General features: G+C 44.0%; 1 protein-coding gene across 2 annotated transcripts in view; it reads left to right on the forward strand.

Annotated features, from left to right (window-relative positions):
* acot7 (acyl-CoA thioesterase 7) overlaps positions 1 to 13,139 on the forward strand; it is a 76,328-nt gene that overhangs the window by 47,638 nt on the left and 15,551 nt on the right. For both annotated transcript variants that reach the window (XM_018736550.2, XM_018736551.2), the window contains exons 8-9: positions 6,807 to 6,923; positions 11,553 to 11,737. In XM_018736550.2, coding sequence (XP_018592066.1) covers positions 6,807 to 6,923; positions 11,553 to 11,737 — 302 coding nt within the window. The remainder of the gene's footprint in view (positions 1 to 6,806; positions 6,924 to 11,552; positions 11,738 to 13,139) is intronic.

Raw genomic sequence — 13,139 nt, forward strand, 5'->3', positions numbered from 1 at the left:
CCGGTTCCCGGAATGATCCTTCTGCGCCTGCAGGTGTCCCCAGCTCCCCTGCTGCGACCCCACCCCACTCATCCACATGGCTCCGTGGATGGACTCGGAGCTCTCCTAGCGCTCATTCCACCCTGACAAACCATCAGACCCGCAGACACCGTGGCCCTGGGTCCAATATATGGATCAGTAAGGGGAGACGCAAATTTTTTCCCTTCTTTCTGCCATTCTCGAATGCTTCATCTGCCCTCGTTCAGACTGTGCTGCCCCACTTCACGAAATACACAGAATTGTTCACTGGTCTCACGACACTTTTCTCCAAGGCGACTTAGTGTTTTTTATAGTCTGTCTACTTAGTTAAGTGATTTTTACTATGGGAGGGGTCCTCGAATTATAACTTTACATTACATTTATTTATTTAGCAGACGCTTTTCTCCAAAGAGACTTCCAATGAACTCTACGTAGTGTTACCAGCCCACACACCTTATTCACCATGGTGACTTACACTGCTAGATACACTACTTACACTGGGTCACTCATCCATACATGAGTGGAACACACTCTCTCTGTCACTCACACATTATGGGGGAACCTGAACAGCAAGCCTTTTGAGTGTGGGAGGAAACCAGAGCACCCGGAGAAAACCCACAATCAACTTAAGAGCACTCAGACTTACAACGGCCATCCCATTAACCTTATTATATTATTTTCAAATCCCGCCATTTGGTTGTAACCCCCAACACCTGACGGCTCCATCTTCTGTGCAATAACATGGATTGGCTGTGCTCCTGCAAGGCGCAAAATTTCTAATTGTCTGGGTCTCAGTCAGTGTTTGGGTGTCCAGCAGCAATTGTAATTTGTTTACTGAACTTTTTGTTTGTGATTCCCTTTGAGTTACTTTTTATTTAAAATGATCGGCAAGTGAAGAAGTGAGTGTTCTGGTGGTGCTGAAAAATACAGGTGAAATTCAACAGTTGTAGAAATTGAAATGAAAATAATGATACTCTACTGTATTTTTCTTATTATTATTCTGCATTAGTATTATTTTAATATGAATAATGTGGAAAATTAGTGGAAAAAATATAACAAAGCCCATTATGTTTCTGCATCCTAATCGTTTATGTATATTGTTATGGTTCAAATAAGGGATTTTCGACTTGCGCAAGTCATCCAAACTGACCCCTCGTCGTACGTGAAGTTTCACCTCTATCAGTTCACGGGAGGTGAAATCAAAGGTACTACAACAGGAGGTGGGTTTCAGATTTGAGCTGCTTGGATATAGCGTGGAGGCTTTAACTGCTACGCCACCCGCTGCCCTGACTTTACTCTGGTTTCTTGTGAAATTCTGTCGGACAGACTCAGGCTATCAGGAGGGGAACATAAATATTAATCTCCAGCAGCAATTCATAAACGGAGAGAATGCCTGCATGCGGCCTAGCCTTGAGTGGGCTCAGGCGGGATCGCAAAGCACACCTATCGATTTTCCCATAATGCACTCAAAGGGAAACTCGCAACGAGTGGGATGGGAGCAAATGCGCACGCAGCCCGACCCCCCCCCCCCGCTCCCCTGGCGCCTTCGCAGCGGGAATCAGAAGAGAAGCAGATGGGAGGTGGGTGCGGCGGCATGTCGGATCTGCCCCCAGGGGGTCTGCCCCCTTCTGCGGGAACAAAAATGCTGGACTCCGGCAGCCGTCACGTTTCCCGCCGCGCTCGTGCCCAACAGAGAACACACGCCGATCTCTCGCCGCCCATGCATAAACAGAACTCTCTCCTTTCCCACGGTTCACACTTCTTGGCAGCGGCTTCTCCCTCTCAGTCTTTCAGCTTTGCTTTGTTTATAATCATTATCATTGTTCTCAGAAGTAAATTAGCAAGCAGTGAAGGAATTATTATTACGATAGTTCCCCAAGGTGTATAATAATATTATTCTCCATTGTTTTCCCAAGGCAATTTATAATGTTAGGTTTGTACACTGATTTTCCTCATTGTACAGCTGGGTGATTTTTACTGTTTCAATTCAGGGTAAGTACCTTGATAACAGGTACTACCAGGGGGGTGGTCGGTTGAACCCTGGTCTTTCAAGGCTCTGACCACAATGCTACCTGCAAAAAGTCAATTATCTTGTGCTGGTGTTGGAATGGATCTTTTCAGACAGTTCCGGATTCTGGAGTTTCAATATTGGGGCACACATAGGTTTTAAAAAATTGGTAAATTGTAGATCTGAAGTGTGTGACGTTTACAATCACCTTTACTGCAGGTTCCCCACTGCCCCTTATATACTCTCATACTTTACCCATCAAACAGATCATCGTGTGAAGTGCTTGGTATTCTAGAAATTTCCATGGAGCCCAAAGGAAAGGGAAGGCAACAAGTAGGATACAGTGGAGTAAAAATAAAGGACATAAATGAATACACTACAGTGAATCATAGTGATACAACAGAGTAAAAAATAATTATAGTGACAAAGTAAGTACACTCCAACACTTGGAACTGGCATTATTCGGGTCATGAGTTCAGGTCCACAACCCAAAACTACCTGCCGCTGTGGATTTAGCAGTTTTTCTGAGCTCTTGCTTGTCCTGCTGTTGCCCTGTGGTGTCAAGTCAGGTAGATCACCTAGTTCCCGAGCTCATCTAGCCCATGGGGCTTTTCCCAGAATTCAATGCCTCTTGGACTAAACGATGCACCGCCTTCCCGGTCAAGTGCACCATACGGCAACTGAAGAGTAATGAGAGCGAGAGACAGCGGATGGGTCATTTTTCACTCCAGTCCCTGCAGTCCTCACCTCTGATTTTATCGATACAGCTTTTATTAGAGGACCGCTTTAACTTGGAGACTCCCCGAGCGAATTCCTGGCTATTAGCGACCTAATCTTGGCACTCTAATGATCTCTTCTCTCAAAGTCTTTGCCGATTACATCTTCATTAAGGTAACTGTTGCCCACGGACGGTTCGTCGCCGTAAATCCACTGGCTCCACCGGTTCACTTTCACCTCGAAGCCCGGCTTATGAGGAAAGCGAAAATGGAATGTCATTAGGCGTGAAAGAATACTGATTTGCTGCGGCTTGCAGAATTTCCAGAAGCTCCCGTTGGCTGTAATTTGAGCGCTGCCTTGCAGCGTGAAAGGAGCGCTCGTGATTTTAGCTGCCTTGTGGGAAGCCGAGGACGGAAGCGAACGCGTTACGAAGGCACGTGGAACGGAGGCAGGGAACGTTTCCCCGTTCATCCGCCAGGTTGATCAGGAAGCTGGAGCGCCACAATTGACCTCCCGTTGGAGATAACGCAGGAAGATGTTTTTTAAAAGCTAGCCATGCTCAGTCCTACAGCAGTCTGGTTCTTTTTTACGTAGATTATCACGTGGAAAACCTTGGGACTTGCAGTAATTTGCGCAGTCTGGGTCTCGCTTTGCATCAGAACCTGAATTGTTCAATCAGGGTCAGCTTCTGCTTTGCTCGCATGTACGAGGTGGGCCGAGTAGCACTGCCCTTTGGGGGTGTCTGTGGTCAGCACAAGGAATTTTCCGGAAGGCCCGGGTATCGCTGAGTGCAAGAATCAAAAATTTCACCTTTATCTGGATGCTGGGTCATCCTTGAGCTGTTAACATGCTAAACAGAACACATCTGTAGATCAGCTCCTACATTTACATGTTTATCAGATGCTTTTCTCCAAAGCAACTGCCAATGAACTCTATGTAGTGTTATCGACCCACTGACCTTATTCACCGCGGTGACTTACACTGCTAGATACACTGCTTACAATGGGTCACTCATCCATTCATCAGTGGAACACACTCTCTGTCACTCACACACTATGGGGGAACCTGAACAGCATGTCTTTGGACTGTGGGAGGAAACCAGAGCACTCGAAGGAAACCCACACAGACACGGAGAGAACGTGCAAACTCCAAACGGACTGAGTGGGGATCAAATCCACATCCTCTTGTACCACCCAGGTGCTGTGAGACAGCAGCGCTACTCGCTGCGCCATCCTGCTGCTCCTGATCTGTGGGTTTGGATGTCGGTTCAAATCCAGCTCTGGCTGTGTGGAGTTTGCATGTTTGCCCTTCATGTGTTTCCAGCAAAAGCCTAAAGATGTGTTTCAGGTGTTTCGATGACCCCGAATTGCCCAAAGTGTGTGTGTGTGTTGCTCTGTGGTGGATACGTAGCTAATTGTAAGTAGCTTAGCATAGCTTATTTAGCATTCTTAGTCACTTTCGAGAAGAAATATCTGCTAAATTCTCGGAATAAATAATGAATAGCAATCATGAACTTAATCGAGAAACTGCGCAGCCAGCAACGTCCTCATTACCGTAGCCACAAACTCTCGACGCTTCCTCACGCTAAGAAGGCCATCTTCCGTTCCTAAACATACGCCGTCGCTAATGACTGCGCCGACGCAGATGGCTTTTCGTCCCTTTATCGTTCTGAATCCGAATGTGCGTTTACCAGCTGTCGCAGCAATTATTAATAAGCAATTATTTAATTAGGTTATTATTGAAGAAAACATGTAGCCTGTACACTAAAAAAAGCAGACATTAGATTTGCACAAAGCGCGCTTTCATGTTTCAAGTTTTAAGGAGTTCGCACACCGACTTGTGGAGGCGATACGAGTGTTTTCACTCGTACCAGAGTTTCAGTGATGTTTTGTGGTTGCTTTGGTGCCTCGAATGTGTGTATTGCAGAATGAAATTGTGAGGCATTCTGTGGCGTTTTGGGGCGTAAACAACACACCCGGGGTCAGAAAGCCGGGTCTCCGCTAAAGGTCGCGGTCTGCGGTGTCAATACTTTTGTCTTTGACATTTCTTTCAATTTCGATTTAAAAGGATGTATGAAGTTCTGAATTTAAAAAAAAAAATAAAAAATAAAAATAGAAAGGTTCTGTAATGTTGACTGTGAAGTCAAGAACAAGAGACCAAATACTTTGGTCAGTTTCCACTTATTTTTAGGGGAAATTGAGAATTGCTGCGAAAAGTGCGAGAGAGCCAGTATTTTTGGCGCGGAGGGCAGCGTGGCCGTTCGGAAAGGGAAGTTTTCCCCGATCATCTGTTGTCGACGGTGCCGTGAAGATGGTGCCGTTGTGTTACCCCCTCCCATGGCTCCTCTAACGCGTCCACATTATGACTTCACATTCCTTCACATTTTTTTTTTTTTTTTTAAATATAATCATGAATGTGACATTTTATTCAGGAAAGAGAGAAAACGAGTGCTTTTGCCCTCATAATCGCTGTAGCAGACATGCGGAATGTTCAGAAACTTTGGAGCCTTTTGTGCACTTAGTCGTTTTGTCAAAAAGAAGTTTAAATACGTCCACACTTTTTTCCCAACATTAACTTGAAATTTTGAAAGAGTATTTTTTCAGAAATTTTTTCCTGTTCCCCACAATGGCATTTGCGCACTATTTGACAACAGTTTCACCAGTCGCCGCAGACTACAATCAGACCTAATTTGGGCTCCTCGGCTACATCGGTGCCGACCGGCACAGCTCCACAGCCGTGCGCTTCGGCATTGTGTTCTTTGTTTCTGCCGCTAGTGGAAAAGATGAAAGTCTCTCAGTTCTGCCTTTCAATTTAATGCATCTCATGCTGAGATGGGAGGAGGAGGCGCAGGGAAGGGAGCGGGAGCAGGGTGCGTACAGAGGAGGAAGGAGAAGATACCACGGCCGTGTTACTGATGGTGATGTGTCTGTTCGAGGAGGATGGCGTGTCATCACCGGGGCTGTCATGCCAGCGGTGCCTTTTTTAATAAAAAGGAAGTAAGACACTCAGGCCGGTACGACAGGCCGCCGCTCTGCCCTGCAGCCCTTCCCTCCGTGGAAGGGGAGCAGTGGGGGTGCTCGGTCGCCAAAGCTGATGTCTTGTGGATCGGATAAAAGCAGCGTGTAGATTTCACCAGTCCTTACGTAAATATTAACACTGATATATTTGTGTCTCCTTATTTTCTATTGTTTGAGAAACAATCACCTCCTCTTACTCAGCGAGGTCACCATGCTTGTAATCGTAAAGTATATGCATGGTAAATTCCACCCGGTTGGAATAACGGGTATTACCTTGTGGTCATTTTAGCAGGCTAAAGGGGCTGTGTCATAACCGTTGGGATTTATTTTGCGTGTCTAGAGGCTAGGTCATGAATTAGGGTTGTATTTAATTTTTACTATGAACTTTTGGTGTTGCTCACTGTCAGAGATGGTTGTGTCCAAGCTGCTTTGGGCATGATGGGGGCAAAATGCCAGGCAGGGATCCTAGAGAGCTGGCCTTGTGGGTTTCCTGGACCACACATCCCCAAAAAACCTTCACCTGGTGTCTGAAGCATCGATTGGTGTGTGTTTTCGCCACTGTGTTACAACCACTTCATCGCTACAGCAGCCTGATGATTTTGTATCGTCTGTTCAGCCTTTGGAATCTGTTCGTTCACTTCAGGGACGTGGTATTTTGACTTTCTTGCCACTCGCCTCTCACTTAAAAATTCCTCCTGATGTTTTTTGTCCTCTGATACGTGATCTTTTTGGAAACAGTGTCGAAAATGTAGCAGCAGGTCTCTTATATCTGAAATTAGGTAGGAGAGGAGTTGTATGATGCTGCTGTTGGAGTTGTGGTGGCTCCTGATCACAGCAGTTAAACTGTTTCTCATTACGTCTAGATGGTCCATGATTAGAGGTGGTAAACTCTGGTCTACACATTTTTAGTGTAGATTGCCTGTGGTCACAGGATGTCAACCCTGGTCTTCACGGTTGATGTAGATGTTCCATGATCAGAACTGTTGAACTCTGTATTTCTCATTCTTTGGAGATGGTCCATAATGATAGTTGCTTCTCTTTTTCAGGCGTCACGATGAAGCTAATGGACGAAGTCGCCGGAATTGTGGCTGCCCGGCACTGCAAGACCAACATCGTCACAGCATCGGTGGATGCCATCAACTTCCACCGCAAGATCAAGAAGGGTGAGAAGGAGCTCAGTTTGCACTCTTCATGACACTGTTTAAAAAATAAGCACCGCCGTGTTCATTTGAAGGTGAGATTTTCCATGAGGTGTTTAATGGAAAGTCGAAGTGTGTTTTTAGTTCCCCTGAGTTTTTTATTTTTCCTTTTTTTTTTTTTTTTCTTTTTGAGTAATAGGAAGGATTCCAGAAAGCCGTTGACAGGCTTTTAAGGAATATTTAGCTATAGATTTCAAGGGCTTTGATTTTTTTATTTTTTTTTTAAATTATTTTTTTTTTAAATTCTTCGAGAATATGTGCTTATGTTCAGTTTAACTGTGACACAGACCAGTGGCTATTTCAGTTTTTTTTTTTATAGCATGATTCTTGTGTTAGAGTTAGTACTGAGTTCCACTCTGAAGCAGCCTGGTGTGAGTGGCTCACTGAGTGTAAAGAGAAAGAGATTTTGTAGTTGGTTCTCAGTGCTGCTTGGGTGAAGGTTGTTCACTGGTGTCACCAGTGCTAATAGATGCTATTCTCAGGCTTGGAGAGCAAGGCCATGCTCTAGGGTATATGGGTCAACCACAGACCAGCATATCCTCTACTTTCCACTGCATGAATTAACCCAAACCATGACCTGGTTCTCAGTGTCTCACAGAATCTCCAATGGTGATGACATCAAGGCACGAGCAGCTCAGGAGAGAAATGGGTCTGAGAGAGATGGACTTTGAGATCTGTCTTGAACATTACATGGGATTCAGTAACTCTGAGGGATGACGGGAGCTCATTCTTCATTATGACCGAGAACTGGGCAACTTTTGATATCTGGATCTGTTTTGAGTGAGGCCACCAAGCATTCAGAGGTGGAGAAGCACCGTGCTCTTGCCCCGGTGTAAGGTGTACGACAAAGAGCATCAAATGACGGGACAGACCTTCTGTTTGTCAACGCTGAAATCGAGACACATTGCAACCCCTGAATAAACATTGCTTTCTAAGGTGTTATCAGGTCACCCGTAAACTTCCAGATCTGTGGAATCAAAAGGCACACACAAACCCTTAATACAAAAATAAACGCAAAACAAATGTTGAAACTGCTGGGAGGAAATTTCAAAATTAGCTTTGCTTTACGTAACCTTTACGGTCTGATTTCATAGTGTGTTTTCCTCTTGTGAGGAAATAATGCTCATTAGTGCAGTATGGAGGGGCTGAATGAAATAAGTTACCCAGAGCCATTTTCCGTTCCAGCCGTTTTTAATCTTAAGAGCTGTGCTAGAGAGAAAGAGGGGGCAGTTAATTTTTTTATTAACCTACCAACAGTAAAAAAAAAAAAAAAAATGCAGCTGTTCCCCTAACAATAGGTATACACTAGATACAGCCTATCAGTTTTGTAATAGATAATTTGGTTTTATTGCTCTGCCTTACTATATATGTATAGTATGTATCTGAATCTGTTCAGTTCATCCGTATTGTCAGTTTTTCCTCATAGATGAGACTAATGAGAAAAGAAGAATATGAAAAAACACCTTTAATATGTAAGATGCTCGGTGACCCATGATGACCTTGTATTTGAGGCTTATTCTATGGCTTATTAATTTGCAGCATACACAGCTGTTGTCTGAACACTGAAGTATGATCGTTAGTGGTGCATTAGGTTATGTCATTATGTTGTGATAGTTTTCAGCGATCGCGTTCTCCGCAGTTTCGAAGCATCACTGAAATTAATATTTGAACAAACTAGTTAGTGTGAGCGAGGAGACTTGTGCGTTGTTAAGGATGGAGTTTGACGTGATTCTCCGTTGCCTTCTCGGCGTAGCGGAGCAGATGCGCGATGGAGTCGTGGCATCTCGCTCCGTCTCCGAGGGCAGTCACGGTTGCTGTGCACGAGAATGAAAGAGCCAGTATGGTAACAAACTGCTCAGTGCCCCCCGCCAGCTGCCCCGCTAGGACAGATTGCTTGTGGTGGACAGCCATGTGGGTGATTCTTGGAGAAGAAACATGTCTTCGGGAGACGGTTCCTGCTCGGAGTGTACATAAAACCTTAACAATCTCTGAAACGATCACGATTTTTCAGTTCGTCCCCACCCCCCCCCACTAGAATTCATTTTTACTGCTCAGGTCCCTTAAACCCTGTCAGCCGAACTTATTCAACAGAAGCAGCTGCTAATTAAATTCTTATAATTTTAAAATAGGCCATTTTTTCCTGAAGGAACATCCTATCCAACAAGTTTATATAATACACACGTCTCATGCCTCTGCGTTTTCGCGTAACTATTTTTGCTACAAAGCTAAAGGTATAACGGCACGTAACCCAGATTTTGATTTTTTTGCATAACTCTTTTTGATGTTTTTTGACATTTAAGTAACTTGAAAAGATTCAGTCCCACAATCCTTTGCAGATTTTGGTTAGCTGTTCACCTCTCAGCAACGAGAATGTACTCGTGATAGAACTGTCTGTCCAGTTAGGTGAGGTGTCTAATGTGGCGTAGTGGTTAGTTGTAGGACCTGGGTAATACACCGGTATTTGTGCTGCATTATAGTACATATTCTTGTCACCGCGACTCTGCAAAGTTCAAAACAGAGTCCAAATGAGGTTTCTTAACGGCCTGTCAGTCGGACTTTTCCTGAAAGCAACGGGGACTCGGTTAGCGGACAGGTGGACCGTCCCTCAGCAGTAAAACGAATACTTAAATTCGACATAAAGGCCACCGTTGCCATGGTAATCAAACCAGGCATTGCCTTGAAAAGAAAGGTGGAAATAGACTTCAGGTGCTCTGTCTGCGGTGCGCTTCCTCTGAAAGCGAGTGTCAGAGTAGCTGCACAGCATTATGGGTCAGAACAAGAACACTCTGAGTTCAGATGGCATCTCATTGCTGCTGTGCAGCTGATTAGAACCTCCTGGATTTGCGCAACTGTGAGACCTTCGGATAGTGCTGCCAGTTAAATGGAAATTCGGATCCACTGGGGTTCAGAACTCGAGACATTTTTTTAAATTGATAAAAAAGAGTATCAATAGATAATTCTGTCAATGAAAAAGTGTGAGTCTGTACTCATGTTTTTATACTGGAATTAATAACAAGCATCCAATCAATGTTGCACCTTGAAACCATATTTGCATAGTATCAGCTTATTAGATAATAGGTTACTGAATTTATGTTATGAAGTTCTTAACTTTTTATGAACCATTAACAGCTTACACGACAGCAGGTGCCCTAGTGGTTAGAGTCATCACCTTGCAGCTGAAGGTTTTTGGTTCAAATCCCCCATCCTGCTGTAATACACTTGGTCAAGGTATTTACCCTGAACTGACAGAGTAAAAATTACCCAGCTGTGTAAATTGAACTAGTTTTGTATACAAACCCAGCATTGTACCGTGAGTCGCCTTGGACAAAGGCATCAGCTAAATCGCTGTGACACGGGCTCTTTAAACGTGATAAATAACAAATTTTACAATGAACTCCCTTGTACCGTACAGTTTGAACTGAGTAATGTAATTGTGCTGTTTATGGCAATGAAGTGACACTACTATCATTATGCATTCATGTTCCAAAGATCTAAAGGCGCTAAAAAAAAACACGTCGCAAAGCTATTAAATCTCAGAGCGCATTGTTTTCTTGAGTTTAAAGTCGTAATGGTGTAAGCATTCAGCGTTGAACACGGTGAGTCGAGATAAAAGAGGCAAATATGAAAAGAAACCTCCTTGTTTTAACATAAAAAGAAAACTGGATTATTCCTCACTTTTGAAGGTTTTTGCATTAAAGTGATGGAGGAATTAAGCACTATTTTTTTTTTTTTTTTTTTTTTTGTTTTGTTTTTGGGTTCTGCTTATTCCAGAGGATCGAGTCTGAAACTTGACATGTAACACCGAAATAGTTACTTTTTGCGCCACCAATCACAAAAGAAAAATGTTCTCAAAATAAAGGAAACTGTCAGGTATGAATGAGCATCTGAAGGTGCCGTTTGTTGGACCCGGCAGACCACAGAAAGGGAAAAATTCTTTGTAATGAAACACATCGCAGCTGTGTAGTGTAGCCGTGCTTTTCGAACCCAGATCTGCTTTGTTTATTCATTTTACCTTGAGCAACACAAAAACAATGGATTTTTTCTTCCAGTACAACTGGTACTGTTATGGTTCTCTCTTTTTCTGCAGGTTTGAATCCCACCTCCAGCTGTAGTATCCTTGAGCAGTGTACTTGTCCTTAAGTACCCAGCTTCAAATTGCTAAAATAAATGCATATAATAATAAATAATCCTAAATAAAATAAAAATTGCTAAAATTAATGGTAAATAATTGTAAGTAGTTTAACATTGAAAGCTGCATTGAAAAAAAAAAAAAAGTGGAATATTTAAAATATTTCCTTTTAAAAAATGTCCAGATGGCAGGTTTGATATTTTGTCATAACATCTGAGAATGAAAGACATCAGAGGTCCTTTGCAGTCAAAGGTCCAGGGATCGAATGCTTATTCCTGCTCTGAATGGATGCAGTAAAAATTACCCAGGTGTACGAATTTTAAACGATGGTAAAATTGGACCCTTTTTTTTTTTTTTCCCCCCCACATCACCCCCCTTAAAACAGCATAGGTCTCAAATCCGCCTGCTACTGTCCTGAGACCCATATGGCTGATTGACTGTCGCACCTTGTTCTACCCCTCCAGGCTGTGTGGTGACCGTTTCTGGCCGGATGACCTTCACCAGTAACAAGTCCATGGAGATCGAGGTGTTCGTGGATGCGGACAACCTGGTGGAGGCAGACAAGGGCCAGTACAGAGCCGTCACGGCCTTCTTCACATACATCTCCCTGGACAGGGAGGGCAAACCGCTGCCCGTCCCCCCGCTGAAGGTAAGTCTGCTGGCTCACATCACTGGAAGCCCCACAGTTTGCATCTTTGAGCACGGCACTCACTCTGAAAATACCTGCATGTATAAATAAAGTGTTACACTGTAGGCTCTTTGTGTTGGGGGGGGGGGTTAAATTAATATGCAGTATTTCAGCTAATGCAGAGTGGCACAAGAGCAGCTGGGGAAAAGTCCCATCAGGCTGTGCGACTGGGAGGAGCCTGTGCACTTCTGACAGGACCTTGTTTAGTCCATGTGCCAAACGATGTTGAACAAACAAAACCCTTCTGGGCCGTGATTCCTTCCCGGTACAGGTTGGGTTTGTATACCATGCAGCTTACAGTGATTTACCCTTTCATACAGCTGGGTCAATTTTGCTGGTCATCTCCATTAAGTCTACACCATTTCTGTTGATGCCTTAACTCTCACATATCAGACTGTTTCCTGACTCATTTTAAAGAATAAAACTGGTGAGTTTAAATTTAATCGTTTGTCTGACACTTTTCTCCAAAGCAAATTCCAGCATTAAGCTACTTACAGCGATTTACCTCTATATTCGCCCTGCTGCCTTTGGATCCAAAGTTGCAGGTTCAAAACCCAGCTACTGTCATATTCCCCTTGTGGGAGGTATTTACCCTGAATGGAAGCCTTAAAGATTGCCGTGGTATATGTATCAGTAAATAAGCGTAAGTAGCTTAATGTTATACGTTGCTTTGGTGAAAAGTGTCCGATAAATGTACTGCGTCATTTTAGGGTAATTTACCTGGATCGGGGTGCTATAGCAGGAGGTAGGACTTGAACCCAGGTCCTTTAATTACAAAGCAGCAGTTCTAACCACTACGCCACCTGCTGCCCTCAAACTCGCATCCACCTCGGAGCACCAGTATTAGATCAGTAAGAACAAATGAATAAGGAGAAGGTCTGTCAGGGATCCGGGGTGGTTACAAAAATAACAAAACAATATGATGCTGTTTATTGCGGTGGTCCGGGACTAGACACTAAACATATTGATAATTTCCAAAGTAATTTCGAAGTGCGGTACTGTAGTAATTTCCCATTTACCGTTTTTCTGCTCCTGTCTCCGCTTCGTTCTCCCGTGAGAAGCCTGCTGCTAAATATAGAGTAACTGCCTCGCCGCAAAGTGTGCTGTGATACACATCTCTATTTGCACCACAGTCTGTAGCCCTCGTCGCGGCAAACCCCCTCCCCCCGGTCACCCAGGCCGCTCCTTCATTGTCACGGCTGAGTGACTCGTCACACTTCTCACACAGCACACCCACAGCACCGAAAACCAGTTTGCATGTAAAACTACAGAAATGATGGGGGGGTGGACGAACTGGACGGGATGTGGGGACCCTCCTTCGCAGGGGGTAACGGTAGTAAGTTATTGCAGCAAATCACTGCAA

This window comes from Scleropages formosus, chromosome 2, assembly GCF_900964775.1.
Source record: "Scleropages formosus chromosome 2, fSclFor1.1, whole genome shotgun sequence".
Classification (NCBI taxonomy): Eukaryota; Metazoa; Chordata; class Actinopteri; order Osteoglossiformes; family Osteoglossidae; genus Scleropages; species Scleropages formosus.